The 23801-nt window shown below is 35.8% G+C and overlaps 1 protein-coding gene across 33 annotated transcripts in view; it reads right to left on the bottom strand.

The window, feature by feature from the left end:
- Positions 1–23801, bottom strand: part of ZNF644 (zinc finger protein 644) — a 124495-nt gene that overhangs the window by 43751 nt on the left and 56943 nt on the right. For 9 of the 33 annotated variants that reach the window (XM_082382933.1, XM_082382941.1, XM_082382928.1 and 6 more), the window contains one exon: positions 2875–2960. The exons of 21 other annotated variants lie outside the window; for them this stretch is intronic. In XM_082382933.1, coding sequence (XP_082239059.1) covers positions 2875–2960 — 86 coding nt within the window. Of the gene's footprint in view, positions 1–2874; positions 2961–3297; positions 3456–3567; positions 3678–23801 lie in introns of all 33 variants that reach the window. 3 more of the 33 variants (XM_082382919.1, XM_082382920.1, XM_082382918.1) reach the window with 2 other exon arrangements.

The following is a 23801-nucleotide window of genomic DNA, read 5'->3' as shown; positions in this document are numbered from 1 at the left end:
TAATGCCTACCTGGACCACTTTGGTTAACATTACATACAAAACTCACTCACTTCCCTATTGCTGACATTTTTAAATACACTTACACTAGTTTACCCTTTTTCCTCCCGTAACATTTATCACCTTCTTACATACTATGTAATATACTTACTAATTATAGTTATTGTTTGTGCATCATTCCCATAAAACTAAGTTTCAAGGGCACAGATCTTTGTCTTGTTAGCTGAATATTTCATGGATCTAGAAGGGTACCACCATCCAGAACCTTGATATTGTACATTGCTCTGATGTGTAAAAACTTCTGGGGAAGCAAATAAAAGGTTTGAGAATACCAGATTTTCTTAGGGAGAATGCCATGGCAGCAAAGCAAACGATACAGAAAGGCCACATAGTCTCAATTCACTGAAAAACAACTCAAGACAAGATTCCAGTGTCTGTCTCTCACTCTACCTTCTTCCTTTCCATACCTACTTTCCCCTCCCTCCCCAATCCTCAGTCTTAGAATAAAAATTCAGAAATGTGAAGGTTGTCAACAATGACACGTATGATATGTGAATTGAATTTAAAAAGTGAAGCTGTGTTTTTACTGAGAAAGGGTCACTTTGATTTAGCTGTGAAGACTGGCTTTGTTATATATGTTACATGGCAGACATTTTCTGTAAGCTGAATTAATTAAATCTACAGTACAAAGATTTTGAAGAAATTAGATTTAAAGCATGTATATAATATATAAGCATTGATAAATACTTTCACTTTGTGACAAAAATTACAAATGCAGCTTAAAAATGCCACAGTTTGTCAAAATTCTTTTAGAGGACATTTCAAAGAAGAATTTTAAAGACCACTGATCAAATATATAGAGAACTCTACACAACAATAAACAGACATTTTTATTTCAAAACACATATTTGTAAAACACAGATTTGTAAAATCTAACTATGTATTATAATGACCACAGAGAAATTTCCAACAGAGACGGAAGTCATGTAGAGCACATTCTCTGGCCGCCATGCAACAAAACTAAAAATTAGATACAACTAAGAGTTAATTAGTGAACTAGAAAAAGGTCAGAATAAAGTATCTAGAATGAAGCAATAAGAGACAAAAGAATGGAAAATGAAGACAGGAACCCGAAAAAGGATACAATGAAAAGATCTAGCATACATTTAATGGGAATCCTAGAAATAAAGGAGAGAGAAAATAGGGTAGAAGCAATGCTTGAAGAGATAATGGCTGAGAATCTTCTAAAACTGACAAGAGACATCAAGCTGTGGTTTCTGGAAGCACCAGGAACTCTAAGATACATAAATAGAAAGAAAACTACACCTAGATACATCACAGTAAAACTGATGACAATAAAAGACAGTTAGAAAATCTTAAAAGTACACACAGAAAAAAAGAATAACTACACAAAGAGACAATAATTAGAGTGAGAAAGAAAAAAAGCAGCTCCTAACGTCCGAGAACTAATCTGATGCTTTCAGCTAAATCATATTGTTCTCCTGTTGAACATAAAAATATCTCACAGAATATCGACTTCAGACAAGGTAACTGTGTAACACAAACTACCAAATGTCACCTTCCCTTGCTAAATGAGTTGATTGCTACCGTCTTTGCCAATTTTGTTTATCTCAGCTTCAGCCTGCCTTCCCTACAGATGAGATTTATTAAGAGGGCAATCTCAAGATGAATGAAAACAAAACACAACATAACAAAACTCATGGAATGTCGCAAAAGCGGTATTTGGAGGGAAATTTATAGCTGTAAATACCTACACTAAAAAAGAAGAAAGATCTCAAATCTATTACCTAACTTTATATCTTCAGAAACTGGAAAAAGAGCAAACTAAACCCAAGCCAGAAGAAGGAAGGAAATAATAAATATTAGAGCATAGATAAGAATATAAAAATAGAATCAAATAAAAAGTTAATTCTTTTAAAAGATCAACAAAATTAACAAAGAAATTTACTAAGAAAAAAAAAGAGAGAAGATGCAAATAACTAAAATCAGAAACGAAAATAGGGACATTACTATAGACTTTAGAGAAATTAAAAGGATTATAACAAAATATTAGAACTGAATACTAAAAAATTAAATAATTTAGATGAAATGGACAAATTCCTAGAAACACAAATTACCAAGCCTGACTCAAGAAGACAGAAAATCTGAACAGATTTATAATTAGGTAATGAGACTGAATCAGTAATCAAAAACCTCCCGAAACCCCCAAAAAGGAAAAGTCCAAGACTAATGCTTTCACTGGTAAATTCTACCATTTAGAGAATTAACATCAATCCTTCACAAGCTTTTCCAAAAATAGAAGAGGGACTACTTCCTAACACATTCTATGAGGCCAGCTTTACCCTAAAACCAAAGCCAGGCAAAGATACCAAAAGAAAATGACAGACTGTTATGAAGACACGCAGAAATCCGCAACAAAATGCTACCAAGCTGAATCCAACAGCGCATTAAAAGGATTATAATCATAATTGAGTGGGATTATTCCAGGAAAGCAAAGGTGGTTCAATATAAGAAAAGCAATCAATGTATTATATTAATAGAACAAAGGAATAAAACTACACAATCATCTCAATAGACGCAGAAAGACCATTTGACAAAATCCAACACTATTTCATGATTAAAAACACTCAGCAAACTAGAATTAGAAGGGAATTTCCGTAACATGATAAAAGGTATCCATGAAAAACCCACAGCTACCATCATACTCATCAATGGTTAAAGACAAAGTTTTCCTCCCAAGACAAGGCTGCCTGCTTTTACCACTGCTATTCAACATTGTACTGGAAGTCTTAGGCACAGCACTTATGCAAGTAAAACAAGTAAAAGGCATCCAAATTGGAAAGAAGTAAAACTACCTATTTGCAGATGACATGATTCTATACACAGGCACGCCTTGGAGATATCAGGTGTTTGGTTCCAGACCACTGCAATAAAGGGAATACTGCAACAAAGAGAGACAAGACAAATTTTTTGGTTTCTCAGTGAATATAAAAGGTATGATTACACCACACAGTTGACCCTTGAACAACACGGGTTTGAACTGCACAGATCCACTTATAAGCGAATTTTTTTCAATAGTAAATACTACAGTGCTACATAATTTGAGGTGGGTTGAATCCGTGGATCCGGAACCTTGGATATGGAGGGCTGATCATAAGTTATACTTGGATTTTCGACTGTGCAGATGATGGGGACCCCAATCCCCTGGCTTTTCCAGGGTCAATTACAGTCAAATAAGTGTGCCACAGCATTATGTCTAAAAAAAACAATGCACATACCTTAATTAAAAATACTTTATTGCTAAAAAATGCTAATCATCATCCAAGCCTTCAGCAAGTTGTAATCTTTTTGCTGGTGGAGGGTCTTGCCTCAGTGTTGACGACTGCTGACTGATCAGAGTGGTGGTTGCTGAAGATTGGGGTGACTGTGACAATTTCTTAAAATAAGACAACAATGAAGATTGCTGCATTGATTGACTCTTTCTTTCATGAACAAATTCTCTGTAGCATGCAATGCTATTTGATAGTTTGAAATATTCCAAGAATTACCAAAATGTAACAGAGATATCAAGTGAGCCAATGTTGCTGGAAAACTGGTGCCAACAGACTTGTTCAACACATGGTTGCCACAAACCTTCAATTTGTAAAAAATGGAGTATCTGCAACACAATAAAGTGAAGTGCAATAAAACGAGGTATGCCTGTGTAGAAAAGCCCACAGATTCCACACAAAAAACTTTCTAGAGCTAACATAATAAACAACTTCAGCAAACTTGCACATGTAAGATAAACAAACATAAATCAATCGTGTTTCTCTATGTTAGCAATGAATGATCCAAAAAGGAAATTAAGAAAATTCTATTTACAAAAGCGTTCAAAATAAAATACCTAGGAATAAATGCAAGAAGGTGAAAGACTTATACACTGAAAAATTACAAAACACTGCTGAAAGAAATTAAAGAAGGCCTAAATAAATGGAAAGGCATCCCATGTTCATGGATTAGAAAACAAAATATTGTTAAGATGACAATACTTCCCAAAGTGATCTACAGATTCAATGCAATCCCTATCAAAATTCTAATGGCCTTTTTAAATAGAAACGGATAAGCTGATCCTAAAATTCATATGGAACTGTAAGGGGCCCTAAAGAGCAAAAACAATAATGAAAAAGAAATAAAGTAGGGGGACTCATAATAACTTTAAAATTTACTACAAAGCTATAGTAATCACTGTGTTACTGGAATAAGGGTAGACATAGAGACCAATGGAATAGATTTGAGAATCCAGAAATAAGTCCAAACATCTACAGCCAATTGATTCTTAACAAAGGGGCCAAGACCATTAGATGGGGAAAGAACAGTCTTGCAACAAATGGTGCTAGGAAAACTGAACAATCACATGTAAAAGAAAGAAGCTGAACCCCTGCCTCATTTCGTGCACAGAAATTAAATCAAAATGGACCAACAATATAAACGTAAGAACTAAAACTGCTATTGCTCTTAGAATAAGGCTTAGGGATGGATCTTTATGATGTTGGATTTGACAATGAATTCTTAGAACTGACACCAAAAACATGATGAACAAATGAAAAAAAAATAGATAATTTGGACTTCACCAAAACTTTTGTGCAAAGGACATTATCAAGATATATTTGGTAAGGGTTTAATATCCAGAATATATAAACAGCTCAACAACAAAAAGAAAAAAAACCCGATTTTTAAAATGGGCAAAGGACTTAAATTGACATTTCTCAAATGAAGATACACAAATGGCTAACAAGCCCATGAAAAGATGTTCACCATCTTGGTCATTAAGAAAACTCAAATGAAAACCACAATAAGGTTCCACTTCACACCTATTAGAATAGCTTTAATTAAAAAAAAAAAAAAACACAAAAACTGGAAAATAACAAGTGTTGATGAGAATGTGGAGAGAAATAGAGACCCCATACATTGCTGGTGAGAAACTGAAACAATGTACCCACTGTGGAAAACCGTTGGGCGTTCTTAAAAAGGTAACAAAGAATTACCACATAACCCAGCTATTCAACTCCTTAGATATATAACCAGGAGAAATGAAAACTTACGTACACACAGAAAATTGTACATGAATGTTTACAGCATTATTCGTAATAGCCAAAAAAAGAAACGAAGTACATGCTACAACTTGGATGAACCTTGAAAATATGCTAAGTGAGAGAAGTCAGACATAAAGAATCATTGTACGATTCCTTTCATTTGAAATAGCAAGAAGAGGTAAATCTATAGAGACAGAAAGTAAAGGGTACCAGGTGATAGTGGAAGGGGGGAATTGGAAATGATTACCTAACGGATACAGGGTGTTGAAACACCTTTGAAATGAGAAAGCTGGTGACTGCATAATATTGTGAATATACTAAATACCACTGAATTGTACACTTAATATGATTAACTGCATGTTATGTAAATTTCACCTCAATTTAAAAAACAAAAAGATGGCAGTCAAATGTGCCCATGTTCTGACAACATCTAATTTAGAGCAAACTTCTACTTCATTAGCTCCTCTCTAAAATTACCCAACCAAAGTCCAATCCTATAATAGGTTTTAATACCCTCTTAAAAAGACACCCCAAAATTCCCTATAGTATGAGGAATCTTTCACTTCAACAAGTAAAAACCATGTTCAACTATAGGTGTCCTTTGCTGGTCTTTTTGGTTGGAAGATGTTGACAAGACTAGCACCTAATTTCTCAGCAGAAACAACAGAAGCCAGAACACAAAAGGATAATAGCCTAATTAAAAGAAAATGATGGCCAACCCAGCATTCTAACCAGTAAAAAACTATCATTCAAGTGTGAAGGTAAAATACAGAACATGACCAGAAAACAAAAACTGAGAGGAATTTCTCAGCACAAATCTATACCAAAGTATATACTAAAGGGTGTTCTTCAAAAAAGTGAAATGATTGAAGGTGGAGAACTCAAGATGCAGGCAGAAATAAAAAGCGCTATAAATGGTAACTTGGGTAAATCTAAAATACTGACATAAAACAATGATGATGTCTCATGGCGATTAAAATATATATGGAGTTAAAAACAGGTGAGTATTATAGCAAATAAACTGGGCAAAGGGTGAGGGGGGTGATTAATGGAATTAAAGTGTTTTAGTTTCCTCACATTGTCTGGAAAGATATAAGGTAAATTAATTAGACTCTTACTGGTCAAGGATGCATGTTGCAATCTCTAGGGCAACAGCTCCCAAAAGTGTGATCTGTGGACCCCTGGGGGTCCCTGAAACCCTACCAGGGGATTCTCAAAATCACAAATGTTTTCATAATATTACTAATAAAACCTTATTTGCCTTTTTCACTCTCATTCTCTCACGGTGTACAACAGAGTTTTCCAGAGTCTGTACGACTTGTGCTATCCCAACGGATTAAAGCAGAGCAGGTATGGAATCCAGCTGTCTTCTATTAAGCTAGACATGAAAGAGATTTGCAAAAATTTAATACTATTCTTCTCACTATATTTTGTTTTGGAAAGTATATTTTTCACAAAAGTATATTATTTATGTTAACATTTAATAGGCTATTCTTGTTCCCCAAAACAAAACATTACCTGGCTCCAAATGTCAATTGTGCCAAGGTTGAGAAACACTGATATAACCAGATTAAAAAAAGGTTTTTTTAGAGTTTAAATGGATCTTGAGAACACAGAGTTTGAGACTCAGTGACCTAAATAAATGAAAGGATATGACATTCATGTATTGGAAGATTTAATAACATAAAGATGTCAACTCCTTCTCAATTCAATTTTTGTAAAACTGACAATGTGACAGTAAAAATTTATATGGAACTGCAAAGAGCCAAGAAGAACAAGGTAGGAAAACTTGCCTCATTGAACATGAAGACTTGTTATAATGCCATGTAAATTAAAACAGCATAGTTTTGGTGCAAGGGTAGATAAAGTAGACCAACGGAAAAAAATAGAGCCTAGAAACAGACTCATACATACATGGTCACTTGATTTATGACAAAGTTAATACTGCAAAGCAGCTGCGAAACAATCTGTTCAACAAATGATGCTGCATAAAATGTACATCCATTAAAAAAAAAGAAAAGGTGACCTCTATATGTCATATAATATCTAGAATAAGTTCTAGGTAGAAGGTAAATCTAAATGCATCATAAACAATATACAAAGTAATATACAATAATCAGTTCTAGGTAGAAAGTAGAAAACAAAATAATAAAGCCTCTGGGACAGTGTCTCTAAACCTCAGCACTAGTGACACTTTGGGCTAAATTAACTGTTTTGTGCACTGTAGAATACTTAGCATTCTGTGCACTGTAGAATGTCTAGTAGCATCCCTAGCCAACCCACTAGATGCCAGGAGTACTCCACCCACTCAGTTGTGAAAACTAACAATGTCTCTGAACACTGCCAAATGTCCTACCCATGGGGTGGAAGGTGTGGGGTGAGGGCAGGGCAAATTGCCTCTAGTTGAGAACCACTAGAGGATAGATAGTAGAAGATAACATAAGAGAATATCTTCATGTTCTTGGAGCAGAGAAAGACTTCTTAGACAGGACACAAGCAGCACTGACTATAAAGGAAAACAATGATAAATCAGACTACATTAAAATTAAGACCTTCCCCTCATCAAAAGATAACATTAAGAGGGTGAAAATCAAGACAAAATGGATATTTTTTTTAACATATGTAACTAACAGAAGATTTGTATCTAGCATATACAAAAACTCCTAAAAACAGAAGGACAAGAACAGAAACTCCAGTAGGAAAAAAAAGGGCTCATATCCATAAAATATGTAACTCCTATAAATCAGTAATATAGAAAGCTAAATAGTAATAATAATAAAAAAAGAGGATATCCAAACAGCCAATAAATTCAAGAAAAAGTACTCAATTTCATTTGGAATCACGGAAATGTATCCTTCAGAAGGGCTAAAATTAAAGAGGCTATTAATACCAAGTGTTGGTGAGACTACAGAGCAATAGGAATCCTCATATTCTGTTGATGGGATAGGTACAATGACTCTGAAAACAATTCTTGCATTATTTTCTAAATTTGAACATACATACACCAATGACCCAGCTATTCTACTTCTGGTATATATCCCACAGAAATGTTGCACATGTACCCCATGAAACATTTACAGGAATGTTCATGAGAGCATTACTCAGTCCAAATGTCCAACAGTAAAAAGATAAATGGTGATAAAATAGTACAAGGGAGCTACAGCTATATTGGTAGCTGATAACATACATGAATCTCCCAAACATAACAGAGACAAAATACTACTACTATATAATTCTATTTTTATAAAAGTCCAAAAACAGGTTTAAAAAAAAGCTATCGTCTTTGAAGCCAGGTAGTCGTTACTCCAGGAAATGGGAAAGGGAGAGTGCTTGGGAAAGGAAGCATAGGAGGCTTCTGGTTGCTGGCAGTATTCTATTTCTTGATCTCTGGTGGTCATGGAGTGTTTACTTTGTGACGATTCACTCAGCTGTATACTTAGTACAGTTTCCTGTATGTATTATATTTCAATTTTGAAAAAGACATGGGTGGGGAGGAATTCCCTGGCGGTCCAGTGGTTAGGACCTGGCACTTTCACTGCGGGGGGGCCAGGTTCGATACCTGGTCGGGGAACTAAGCTCTGCAAGCCGCGTGGCACGGTCCGGAAAGAGAAAAAAAAAAAAAAAAAAGACATGGGGCATTACCTTTTATATGCTGTATACGCAACCCAGAAAACAATAATTACACAAATACTTTAGCTATTATGGTATTATATATCAATTGTTTAGAAGTAAAAATCATGTCTGGGGACATCATAACTTTCCACATCTTACACTTCAAGATCCTTTGCCTAATTAAATAAAACAAATAAAATATATTAAAAATGACTGCCTGAGTTTTTAGTATGTTGCAGGAAGACATAACAAAATATACTTTAAATTTGTTTTCCTACATGTGTCATTTTGATCACCTAAAAAAATCTAATATCTTAGTTTTATATAAGACAAAATAAAATAAACGTCTTGGAAAATATTAATATTAAAGGGAAGTTGAAGATGTTTGTTTCTAATATTAAAAATATATTTTTCTAAAATTTAGACACATAGAGGTTTAAGGCAGAATATAAATAATGCCTGAGCTAAATAAAGGAGGTTTCTATCAAAAATCTGTATGCTTTCCCTCCCCATCAAACTAAGGCTTGGTTTGTTTTTATATTCCATATGACATTTTAATAAAATGCAGTTTTACAACACCAGTTATTATTTTATTTACAAAATAAGAACCAAACATTTATAATATTAAGTTGCTTAATATCAAATAGATACCCTCTGAATTTAGTCATTTAAGTGGAACAGCATACAGTTAACAGCAGACAATCTGATTCATTTTTAAGCCAAGTAGTGCCACCAAGTGGTAGCAAATTCTTTTTCCAAACCACCACGCAGAAGCAATAGAAAGGGTTATACTGGAATATAATACTGGAATGGAAAAATCAATCTTAATAAAGTAATAAATTAAAGTAAATAAGATCGTGAAATATCTTGGTATAAAAGTTTAAAAACAAAACAAAATAGGTCAATCTTTTAAGAAAAAAGTTGTATGTATTACTGAGATGGTTTTAACAGTTTCAAAGTTAAATTTTTCATAGAAAGTAAGTAACTATGAATATAGTGCTGTAGACTTTACTTTTTGCTGCTCTTTTTTAAAAAATTTTTATTGGAGTATAGTTGATTTACAATGTTGTGCTAGTTTCAGGTGTATGTTGCTTGTTTTTTAATTCCATATTTTCTTAAAAGACTTAAGTTGCTCTAGAAATTAATAAAACACACACAGTAAAAGACCCGAAGGTTTCATAACAATCTGCTACCCTTGTTAAGTGTTGGGAGAGAGTGAGGAGAGTCGGAATAGAGAAAAAAGGAAACTTTTGCTTTTTAGTTAATACCTGTATTAGTTTGCTGCTAGCAGTCCTGTAACAAAGAACTACAGACTGGGTGACTTAAGGCTAGAACTCCAAAATTAAGGTTTCAGTAGGACTGATCCCTTCTCAGGGTTGTGAGGAAAGGATCTATTTCGGGTCTCTCCTTGGCTCATACGTAGATCATCTTCCTATTTTGTTTCAAGCTGTCTTCCCTCTATACCTGTCTCTGTGTCCAAATTTCCCCTTTTTATAAGGACATCAGTCATAACTGGATTAGGATCCACCCTAAGGACCTAACTTTAACTTGATTACCTCTGTAAAGACCCCATCTCCAAATAAGGTGCTACTCTTAGGTACTGGGGATTAGGACTTCAACATGTGAATTTGGGGTTTGTATAGGGGGTAGGAAATTCAAACAGCAACACTACCCTTCTGTATTTGTGTATTTTTGATAAGACTATATTTTTCTTATTTAAAAAGAAGACAGAAATAGCTCTTAAAAGTTGTTAAATGATAGAATATTTGTGATATTGTGATTTATAATAAGAAACATGTATTTGGTCTTCCCGTTTCTGGCACAGAGTTCCTAAAATCCTTCATTGAGAGCTATAAAGGTGTCTTTTGTTATGTTAATGGAGACTTCTGGCAAGCACCTAAGAATGGGGACTGGTTGCCAGAGGAGCCAACTGTGTGATTTTGGACTTTCAGCCCAACTCCCCTGACCTCCAGGTAAGGGAGAGGGGCTGAAGGTTGGATCAATCACCAATGGTGAATGATTTAATCAATCATGCTTATGTGATGCAGCCTCCATAAAACCCCAAAAGGATGAGGTACAGAGAGCTTCTGGGTTGGTGAACACATGGAGGTACTGGGAGAGGGGCTTACCTGAAGACGGCATGGAAGCTCTGAGCCCCTTTCCCACATACTTACCCTATGCATCTTTTCCATCTGGCTGTTCCTGAACTACATCCTTTTATAATAAAGTGGTAATCTAGTGAGTAAGTGGATTTCCGGAAGTTCTGTGAGCCACTCTGGCAAATTAACTGAACCCAATGAGGGGGTCATGGGAAGGTCTGATTTAGAGCCAGTTGGCCAGAAGAACAGGTAAAAACCTGGACTTGAAACTGGCATCTGAAGTCCAAGGACAGGGTCGTGACAACCTCCAATCTGTAGCCAATTAGTCAGAAGCATAGGTGACAACCTGGGCTTGCAAATGGCACCAGAAGTGTGTGTGTGTGCTTGGGCAGAGGGGGAGAGTAGTCTTGTAAGACTAAACCCTTATTGTGGAATCTGATGCTGTCTCTGGGTAGATAGTGTCAGGACTGAGTTGAATTGTAGGACACCAACTGGTATCTGGAGAAATGCTTGGTGGTGTGGGGGAACCCCCCTCCCCACTCAAAACACTGGAATTAAGTCCAGAACTTTAATAATACTATTTTAATTTCATGAACAATTACCAGCAAAATAAATGACTAAATTTTAGTATAAAGCTATATATATAAAATATCAAAGTGATAAGTGTTATATAGTTCACATCCAACCCAACTATAATGCACTTAGTCCTAGACCTCATCTCCTAATACTCTCCCTCTTCTCACTGTACCTCAGCTACACTGGCCTCCTTGCTCTTCCTTGACCAGGTCCCACGTACTCTGTACTTAGTACTTAGTGTTCTCTGCCTGGAATTCTTCCTCCAAATATATGTGATATGTGCATATCAGTTCCTTCAGTTCCAGTTATCTCCTCCTCAGTTCTTCTTAGACCATCCTTAATAACATAGCACTCTTAGTCTCTCTTTATCCCCCCATCTGGTTTTACTTTTCTTACTAATAGTAAGTACTTACTAATACCTGAAAGATTATATAGTTATTTGATTATCTGTTTTCTCTTCCCAACTACAAAGTAAGCTCTTTGAGGGCAGAGACTTATGTTTTGTTCACTGATACACCCCTGTTATCTAAAACAGTACCTGGAGTGACTACTTTTTTGTGTGTACTATCATAAGCAGAAAGAATTTTACAAAATTAATGTATCTGCGCTTTCTAAATGGATGTATTTGTTCCTTTCTAACCAATTCTTCACACATATTGGCAGAGTGATCTTTTCAAGTTCATTACTCCTCTGTGGAACACAACGTTTTCCTCTGTCTCAAGACAGAGGAAACCCCAAATCTTTTAACATAGCTGAAATGGCTTTGCTGGGCCCTGCCTGCCTTTCTAGTCTTGTCACACACTTTCCTCCTAACAGTTCTCAGGGATTCAACCACATTGGCCCTCTCAAATTTCCCAACATACTCCTTCTCATCACAGGGCCTCTGCAGATGGAGTTTCTTTGGTCTGGAATCCTCTGCTCTCCTCTCCCCAGCCCTCTATCACATAAATTCAGTTAACTTTAGCTCATAATCTTCCTTCGGATCAAAGCTTAAACATCCCTTACTCTAGGAAGGTTTCCTCAAACACTCTGTCAAGTTCCTTTATCATATGCTTTTTCTTTAAGAACTGTTCCTTTCAGAGCACTAATATCCTTCAAATATTCAATTGATATTATCATTGTTTAATGTATCTCTCCCACTGAACTGAAGTTCCACGAGAACATGCACCATGTCTTTTGTTATATACACTGTGTTTTTAAGCAACTAGAATGTGCTTGAATACTAATGAAGAGATACAGATAAAGTAGGCTAACTATAAGTGAATAATAAAACCTGCAATCAGTCAATTTTGGAAATTAAACAAAACAAACTTTCTTTTTATTAACTTCAATTGTCTTATCTAGACATACTGCATGTTTCTGGGTAGACTTTCCCTAGCCATCATTGTGTGCACAAAAGATAAAAGCTTATTTAATATTTCTACTAATTTCTATTAGTAATTATACTATTTCTACTACATATGAATAATATAAATCTCTACAACATTAACTATTCTATCATTCGCTTTCAGGTGCCTAAACAGTAACTATCTCCAGATTGACTTGTATAAATTTGGCATATAGTACAAACATTTACTGTTTCTTTATGACAATATCATAATGATAATTAAAATGGGTCAAAATGAATTTTTAAAACAAATTTGTATCATAAATGATATAAAACAAGGCTATAACTCTCTCCCAGATTTACGACTTTTGTTCTAAGTACTTTAATATACCTCTCAGATGACACAGATGCATACCTACTTGCCACAGCAAACTGAAAGTTACATATCTGACTTGATGCCTTACACCTTGTTATTACACTCTAAGAGAATGGTTATACACTCTAAGAGAATGGTTTAAAATGGTTAGAAAAAAACAATTCCAAATAATTTCATTTAACTCTTTAATTCAGTTACATAGGAGAACACTTGAAACTTACTGTTACTGAATTACGTCTCCACCCCAACTCCCCCGCAAATCATATATTGAAGCCTTAAGCCCCAGTACCTCAGAATGTAGTCATATCTGGAGACAAGGCCTTTAAAGAGGTAACTAAGTTAAACAGAGGTAACTAGGGTGGGCCCTAATCCAATCTGGCTGGTGTCTTTATAAAGAGAGATTAGGACATACAGAGAGACATCAAAAATGCATTGCACACAGAAAAAAAAGGGAACCGTTAAAAAACTGTTTAAGTAACCCATCATAAGGCAAGAAAAGAGAAAGAGTAACAACAACCAGAGAAAACATCAAAAATTACCTTAAATGTAAATAATCTAAATATATCAGTCAAAAGAAAGAAAATGACAGAGTAGATTAAAAAAAAACACAACCTTACTATATACAGCTTACAAGAAACTCATTTCAAATTCAGTGACATAAGTAGGCTGAAAATAAAAGAACGGAAAAAGATATGCCATGCAAACACTAATATCTGGTAAAACAAACTTCAAAACAAAGAAAATTACTAGTGATCAACAGGGACATTAAATAATGATAAAATGATCAACCCACCAGGAAGACAATGATCCTAATGTGTTATACCAAACAACAGAACCTCAAAATACACTAAACAAAAACTGATAAAGCTAAAAAGAAACAGACAAATCCACAATTGCTGTTGGAGACTATAATACTCTTCTCTCAGCAACCGATACAACTACTAAAAAGAAAATCAGCAAGAATATAAAAAAATCTGAAAACCATCAACCAACAGGATCTAACTGAAATACTTAAAACACTCCACCTAGCAACAGAGAAATATATATTTTATCCAAGTGCCTATGAAACATTTATGAAGACAGACAATACCCTCAGCAATAAAACAAACCTGAACAAATTTAAAAGAATAGTAATCAAACTAGAAACTGGTAATGGAAAAATAAAAGGAAAATCTCTTATCAACTGAAAATTAAACAACATACTTCTAAATAATCCATGGCTCAAAAATTCTCAAAGAAAATTTTAAAAATGAGAACTTAATGAAAATGAAAATACAACGTATCAAAATATGAGAGATGCAGCTAAAGCAATGCTGACAGGGAAACTTAAATTTATACCATTAAATGTTACATTTGAAAAGAAAAAGAAGAGCAGAATAAATCCAAAGCAAGCAAAAAGAAGGAAATAATAAATATAACAGCAGAAATAAATGAAATAGAAAACAGAAAAATCACTGAAACAAAAAGCTAGTTATATGAAAAATATCAATAAAATTAATAAATTTCCAGCAAGAATGATAAAGATTAAAAAAAATTTTGTCAATTTAATAATGAAACAGGAGATATCACCATAGACCTTATAAACATTGTAAGGATAATAAGGGCATACTATGAACAACTTACAAACATAACTTTAACAATTTGATTAAATGGCCCAGGGAGAGGAACCAAGATGGCGGAGTAGAAGGATGTGCTCTCACTCCCTCTTGCGAGAACACAAGAATCACAACTAGCTGCTGGACAATCATTGACAGGAAGACACTGGAACTCACCAAAAAAGATATCCCACATCCAAAGACAAAGGAGAAGCCACAATGAGACGGTTGGAGGGGCACAATCACAGTAAAATCAAATCCCATAACTGGTGGGTGGGTGACTCACAGACTGGTGAACACTTATACCACAGAAGTCCACCCACTGGAGTGAAGGTACTGAGCCCCACGTCAGGCTTCCCAACCTGGGGGTCCGGCAACGGGAGGAGGAATTCCTAGAGGCTCAGACTTTGAAGCCTAGTGGGAATTGATTGCAGGACTTCGACAGGACTGGAGGAAACAAAGACTCCACTCTTGGAGGGCACACACAAAGTAGTGTACGTATCGGGACCCGGGGAAGGAGCAGTGACCCTGGGGGAGACTGAACCAGACCTACCTGCTAGTGTTGGAGGGTCTCCTGCAGAGGCGGGGGGTGGCTCTGTCTCACCGTGGGGACAAGGACACTGGCAGCAGAAGTTCTGGAAAGTACTCCTTGGCATGAGCCCTCCCAGAGTCTGTCATTAGCCCTACCAAAGAGCCCAGGTAGGCTCCAGTGTTGGGTTGCCTCAGGCCAAACAACCAACAGGGAGGGAACCCAGCCCCACCCATCAACAGTCAAGTGGATTAAAGATTTACAGAGCTCTGCCCACCACAGCAACAGTCAGCTCTACCCACCACCAGTCCCTCCCATCAAGCCTCTTAGATAGCCTCTTCCACCAGAGGGCAGACAGCAGAAGCAAGAAGAACTACAATCCTGTAGCATGTGGAACAAAAACCACATTCACAGAAAGATAGACAAGATGAAAAGGCAGAGGGCTATGTACCAGATGAAGGAACAAGATGAAACCCCACAAAAACAATTAAATGAAGTGGAGATAGGTGACCTTTCAGAAAATGAATTCAGAATAATGATAGTGAAGATGATCCAGGACCTCGGAATAAGAATGGAGGCAAAGATCGAGAAGATGCAAGAAATGTTTAACAAAGACCTAGAAGAATTAAAGAACAACAAACAGAGATGAACAATACAATAACTGAAATGAAAACTACACTAGAAGGAATCAATAGCAGAATAACTGAGGCAGAAGAACGGATAAGTGACCTGGAAGACAGAATGGTGGAATTCACTGCTGTGGAACAGAACAAAGAAAAAAGAATGAGAAGAAATGAACACAGCCTAAGAGACCTCTGGGACAACATTAAACGCAACAACATTCGCATTATAGGGGTCCGAGCAGGAGAAGAGAGAGAGAAAGGACCAGAGAAAATATTTGAAGAGATTATAGTCGAAAACTTGCCTAACATGGGAAAGTAAACAGCCACCCACGTCCAGGAAGCACAGAGAGTCCCATACAGGATAAACCCAAGGAGAAACATGCCAAGACACACAGTAATCAAATTGACAAAAATTAAAGACAAAGAAAAATTATTGAAAGCAGCAAGGGAAAAACGACAAATAACATACAAGGGAACTCCCATAAGGTTAACAGCTGATTTCTCAGCAGAAAATCTACAAGCCAGAAGGGAGTGGCATGATATACTTAAAGTGATGAAAGGGAAGAACCTACAACCAAGATTACTCTACCCGGCAAGGATCTCATTCAGATTCGATGGAGAAATCGAAAGCTTTACAGACAAGCAAAGGCTAAGAGAATTCAGCACCACCAAACCAGCTCTACAACAAATGCTAAAAGAACTTCTCTAAGTGGGAAACACAAGAGAAGAAAAGGACCTACAAAAACAAACCCAAAACAATTAAGAAAATGGTCATAGGAACATACACATCGATAATTACCTTAAACGTGAACGCATTAAATGCTCCAACCAAAATACACAGGCTTGCTGAATGGATACAAAAACAAGATCCACATATATGCTGTCTACAAGAGACCCACTTCAGACCTAGGGACACATACAGACTGAAAGTGAGTGGATGGAAAAAGATATTCCATGCAAATGGAAATCAAAAGAAAGCTGGAGTATCAATACTCATATCAGATAAAATAGACTTTAAAATAAAGAATGTTACAAGAGACAAGGAAGGACACTACATAATGGTCAAGGGATCAATCCAAAAAAAGATATAACAATTATAAATATATATGCACCCAACATAGGAGCACCTCAATACATAAGGCAACTGCTAACAGCTATAAAAGAGGAAATCGACAGTAACATAATAATAGTGGGGGACTTTAACACCTCACCTACACCAATGGACAGATCATCCAAAATGAAAATAAATATGGAAACAGAAGCTTTATATGACACAATAGACCAGATAGATTTCATTGATATTTATGGGACATACCATCCAAAAACAGCAGATTACACTTTCTTCTCAAGTGTGCATGGAACATTCTCCAGGATAGATCACATCCTGGGTCACAAATCAAGCCTCAGTAAATTTAAGAAAATTGAAATCATATCAAGCATCTTTTCCCACCACAACGCTATGAGATTAGAAATCAATTACAGGGAAAGAAACGTAAAAAACACAAACACATGGAGGCTAAACAATACGTTACTAAATAACCAAGAGATCACTGAAGAAATTAAAGAGGAAATCATAAAATACCTAGAGACAAATGACAATGAAAACACGATGATCCAAAACCTATGGGATGCAGCAAAAGCAGTTCTAAGAGGAAAGTTTATAGCTATACAAGCCTACCTCAAGAAATAAGAAAAATCTCAAGTAAACAATCTAACCTTACACCTAAAGGAACTAGAGAAAGAAGAACAAACAAAACCCAAAGTTAGCAGAAGGAAAGAAATCATAAAGATCAGTGCAGAAATAAATGAAAAAGAAACAAAGAAAACAATAGCAAAGATCAATAAAACTAAAAGCTGGTTCTTTGAGAAGATAAACAAAATTGATAAACCATTAGCCAGACTCATCAAGAAAAAGAGGGAGAGGACTCAAATCAATAATATTAGAAATGAAAAAGGAGAAGTTACAACAGACACCACAGAAATACAAAGCATCCTATGAGACTACTACAAGAAACTCTATGCCAATAAAATGGACAACCTGGAAGAAATGGACAAATTCTTAGAAAGGTATAACCTTCCAAGACTGAACCAGGAAGAAACAGAAAATATGAACAGACCAAATCACAAGTAATGAAATTGGAACTGTGATTAAAAGTCTTCCAACAAACAAAAGTCCAGGACCAGATGGCTTCACAGGTGAATTCTATCAAACATTTAGAGAAGAGATAACACCCATCCTTCTCAAACTCTTCCAAAAAATTGCAGAGGAAGGAACACTACCAAACTCATTCTATGAGGCCACCATCACCCTGATACCAAAACCAGACAAAGATACTACAAAAAAAGAAAATTACGGACCAATATCACTGATGAATATAGATGCAAAAATCCTCAACAAAATACTAGCAAACAGAATCCAACAACACATTAAAAGGATCATACACCATGATCAAGTGGGATTTATCCCAGGGATGCAAGGATTCTTCAATATACGCAAATCAATCAATGTGATACACCATATTAACAAATTTAAGAAGAAAAACCATATGATCATCTCAATAGATGCAGAAAAAGCTTTTGACAAAATTCAACACCCATGTATGATGATAACTCTCCAGAAAGTGGGCATAGAGGGAACCTACCTCAACATAATAAAGGCCATATATGACAAACCCACAGCAAACATCATTCTCAATGGTGAAAAACTGAAAGCATTTCCTCTAAGATCAGGGACGAGACAAGGATGTCCACTCTCACCACTATTATTCAACATAGTTTTGGAAGTCCTAGCCATGGCAATCAGAGAAGAAAAAGAAATAAAAGGAATACAAATTGGAAAAGAAGAAGTAAAAGTGTCACTGTTTGCAGATGACATGATACTATACATAGAGAATCCTAAAAATGCCACCAGAAAACTACTAGAGCTAATCAATGAATTTGGTAAAGTTGCAAAATACAAAATTAATGCAGAGAAATCTCTTGTATTCCTATACACTAATGATGAAAAATCTGAAAGAGAAATTATGGAAACACTCCCATTTACCATTGCAACAAAAAGAATAAAATACCTAGGAATAAACCTACCTAGGGAGACAAAAGACCTGTATGCAGAAAACTATAAGACACTGATGAAAGAAATTAAAGATGATACCAACAGATGGAGAGATATACCATGTTCTTGGATTGGAAGAATCAATATTGTGAAAATGACTATACTACCCAAAGCAATCTACAGATTCAATGCAATCCCTATCAAATTACCAATGCCATTTTTTACAGAACTAGAACAAATCATCTCAAAATTTGTATGGAGACACAAAAGACCCTGAATAGCCAAAGCAGTCTTGAGGGAAAAAAACGGAGCTGGAGGAATCAGGCTCTCTGACTTCAGACTATACTACAAAGCTACAGTAATCAAGACAATATGGTACTGGCACAGAAACAGAAACATAGATCAATGGAACAAGATAGAAAGCCCAGAGATAAACCCACGCACCTATGGTCAACTAATCTATGACAAAGGAGGCAAAGATACACAATGGAGAAAAGACAGTCTCTTCAATAAGTAGTGCTGGGAAAACTGGACAGCTACATGTAAAAGAATGAAATTAGAACACTCCCTAACACCATACACAAAAATAAACTCAAAATGGATTCGAGACCTAAATGTAAGACCAGACACTATAAAACTCTTAGAGGAAAACATAGGAAGAACACTCTTTGACATAAATGACAGCAAGATCTTTTTTGATCCACCTCCTAATGGAAATAAAAACAAAAATAAACAAATGGGACCTAATGAAACTTCAAAGCTTTTGCCCAGCAAAGGAAACCGTAAACAAGACGAAAAGACAACCCTCAGAATGGGCGAAAGTATTCGCAAACGAATCAACAGACAAAGGATTAATCTCCAAAATATATAAACAGCTCATGCAGCTCAATATTAAGGAAACAAACAACCCAATCCAAAAACGGGCAGAAGACCTAAACAGACATTTCTCCAAAGAAGATATACAGATGGCCAAGAAGCACATGAAAAGCTGCTCAACATCACTGATTTTTAGAGAAATGCAAATCAGAACTACAATGAGTTATCACCTCACACCAGTTAGAATGGGCATCATCAGAAAATCTACAAACAACAAATGCTGGAGAGGGTGTGGAGACAAGGGAACCCTCTTGCACTGCTGGTGGGAATGTAAATTGATACAGCCACTATGGAGAACAGTATGGAGGTTCCTTAAAAAAGTAAAAATAGAATTACCATATGATCCAGCAATCCCACTACTGGGCATATACCCTGAGAAAACCATAATTCAAAAAGACACATGCACCCCAATGTTCATTGCAGCAGTATTTACAATAGCCAGGTCATGGAAGCAACCTAAATACCCATCGACAGACGAATGGATAAAGAAGTTGTGGTATATATATATACAATGGAATATTACTCAGCCATAAAAAGGAACGAAACTGAGTCATTTGTTGAGATGTGGATGGATCTAGAGACTGTCATACAGAGTGCAGTAAGTCAGAAAGAGAAAAACAAATATCGTATATTAACGCATGTGTGTGGAACCTAGAAAAATGGTACAGATGAACCGGTTTGCAGGGCAGAAGTTGAGACACAGATGTAGAGAACAAACGTATGGACACCAAGGGGGGAAAACCATGGTGGGGTGGGAATGTGGTGTTCTGAATTGGGCGATTGGGATTGACATGTATACACTGATGTGTATAAAATTGATGACTAATAAGAACCTGCAGTATAAACAAACAAACAATCAAAACAACTAATATTAAACTTTCTTTGGGTTATTTGTATGGAAATATGTTAATGTAAATGTTTCAGACATTACATGAAATTTCTAAAAATCTTATATATTCTGGTATAATGTTATGTCATAATTCTAGTTATTACTTTAAAATGTATATCTCAGAAATAACCAAATTTCCTTGTCAATTGCATTATTATGAACTTTCATCAAATCTTTAAAACCGTGGTCATTTTTAAGTCTTTTGTCATTTACAGACAGTTCTGTGTGTACTCTGATGCTTTCACAAAAATGTTCCTATAAAAGGGTTTCATCTTCAAGGAATTCATGGAAAAGACTCTGACAAGTACAGGTTTCTGGTAACTGACTATACTGCTGAACTGAATGAATAAGCATTTTCAGAACTCTAATGGAAAACTGATGAATTCATTAAAGTGCTAACAAAAGATCAAGATGAAAAAAAAATTAATTACATGGGACTAAGTGAACTGATGAGGATGATTATAATTTTTCTGACTTTCTGTTTGAATAAAAAAAAATCCCACAAGGATTCAGAGGCAAAAAATATACAAATCAATTTTCACTGCAAAGTAAAGGAGCTGTTACAGTGGAGGATTATTGGACTGAATGTCAATATTATGACATAGTGTGAGTGTGTTTCGTGTTTGGTAATTGCAGTCATTGTTGCTTTTGTTGTGGTCAAAAAAAAAAATGGCCCAATATCTTGAAAAACACAACCAACCACAACTCACTAAATATGAAATTAATTTTTAATAGCCCAATAACTCTTAAGGGCATTGAATTTAAATTGTAAAACTCCCCAAAAAGAAATCTCTAGGCCAAGATGGTTTCACTGGAGAATTACAAATTGGAAAATTATTTAAAATAACACGAGCATATCAATTGAAAACCCAACACTCATTCATGATAAAAACTCTCAACAAGTGGAATAAAGGGAAACTACTTCAACTCGAAAAAGAACATCTAAAAACACCTATTGCTAACATTATATTTAATGGAACAAAGACTGCTTTCCTCCTAAAATCTTCTAAAGGCAAGAATGTCCAGCTTCACCACACTAATCCACATATTACTGGAAGTTCTAGCCAGTGCAAAAGGGCAAGAAAAGGAAACAAAAGGCATACACATTGGAAAGGAAAAAATAAAATTGTCCCTATTTGCACATAACACATCAATGCCTACACAAAAAATTCCAAGAAGTCGATGAAAAAACCTGTGGAACTAAGAAGTGAGAACAATGAGGTCACAGGATACAAGATAAACACGCACAAATCAACTGCAGGGTGTCAGTTAAAATGGCACAGTAGGAGTAATGGCTAATTTTATGTCAGCTTGGCTGGGCCATGGTGCCCAGATATGTGGTTAAACCTCATTCAGGAAATTTCAGTGAAGGTGTTTATGTATGAAATTAACAATGAATTTAAATTGCTATACTCTGAACAGACTGCCCTCCATAATGTGAGTGGGTCTCATCTAATCAGGTGACGGCCTGGATAGAATGAAAAACTGAATTCTACAGCATATGGCCTTCAGACTTGAACTCCAACATCTGCTCTTTCCTGAGCCTTCAGCCTGACAGCCTTCGGACTTGAACTGCAGCATTAGCCCTTCTCTGGGTCTCCAGCCTGCCAGCCCACCTTATAGACTTTGGACTTGTCAGCCTCCACATTCACATGAGGTAATTCCTTGAAATAAATCTCTTTCCATATATATATACACACAATCTATTAGTTCTGTTTCTCTTGAGAACTCTGTAGAATACAGTAAGGAAATTCAACTCTGACGAATACAGTAAGGAAATTCAAGGACCTGTCCCTTCAAAGAAAGACCAAGAGTCCAAAAAAAAAAAAACAGCAAAAACCCCAAATTGTCAGAAACAGCTATTTCCAAACTCTGGAAAATAGTAAAAGTTTTGAAGCAACAAAGTGAATACTGAATCAAGAAAAAGCAATGTATGTAAAAATGGTAGGAGAGCTTTGTGGCATTTTAACTTAGCCTAGCTCCAACCCCTTGCACAGCACAGCAGAAGTCAAAAAGACATCACTCAGCATTCCTGTTCTCAGGACCTGGTTCCTCAAAGAGCAGAGCAGACCTTGTTCCAAAAGAATGTGTATGTTTGTTTTAGCCTGTCTGGGGGTTGGATAAAAGACCGAAGAAATGCATGTTTTTGTTTCATCTAACTCAAAAATGTCCCAGAACAGAAAAGCAGCAAAGAAGAGGCTGTTACAAAGATTGGGAGGAAAAGCTGCAAAGAGAGATACTTTGGTGAAGAAGGGCTGTGAAAAGCTTGTGTATAAAATGGGGAATCCAGAAATCCATGTCAATGCCTAGGGCCGGATGCAAGTTCAGAAAAGACCTGAAAAAACCCTAAGCTTCCACCTCTAGCTAATCTTTAGGCTCAGTGGGAGCAGGAAATGAAGGCTAATGCAGAGTTGTAAATAACCTGGCTAAGAATTGGAGGAGTGTCTGAAAATAAAGTCAATTTGCAATGACTGGAAAAGTTTTATCTTCTTAAATTTTTCTTTGTTTTATTCTCTTCCCCTTTTTTTTGCCTCCAGGCATTGTAAGGAAATTTCTGTCAGACCAGTAGGTGACCACAAACTAAAGGAACAGAGACTTCAGAGACAAAAATACAGTTAAAAATTTTTTAGAAAAATCATTGCAAACCAAATTAAGTAACAACAAGAAACCCTGAGAGGAAGCAACCTGATTTCTACAGCTATCACATTATAATATTTAACAGGTCCAGTTTTTAAGGAAAATTACAAGGCATGCAAAGAAACAAGAAGGTATGTCCCATTCATAGGAAAAAAATCAATAGCAACTGTCCCTGAAGAACAGACATGGGACTTACTGGACAAAGCCTTTAGACTGACTGTTGTAAATATGCTCAAAAAGATAAAAGAAACCATGGTGAAAGAACTAAAGGAAACCAGGAGAACAGTGTCTCAACAGAGAGAATATCAATAAAGAGAAATAAATCAAACAAAAATTTATAAAAAGGAACTAAACAGAAATTCTGGGGCTGAACAATAATTAAATTGAAAAACTCACTAGTGGGCTTCAAAAGTAGATTTGAGCAAGCAGAAGAAACAATTAGTGAATGTGGAAATCGGTCAAATGAAATTATGCAGTCTGAAGAGTAGAAAAAAGAATAAAGAGACATGAACAGAG

This window comes from Balaenoptera borealis, assembly GCF_965194805.1.
Source record: "Balaenoptera borealis genome assembly, chromosome: 1".
Lineage (NCBI taxonomy): Eukaryota > Metazoa > Chordata > Mammalia > Artiodactyla > Balaenopteridae > Balaenoptera > Balaenoptera borealis.
This window is presented reverse-complemented; position numbering and strand designations above follow the sequence as displayed.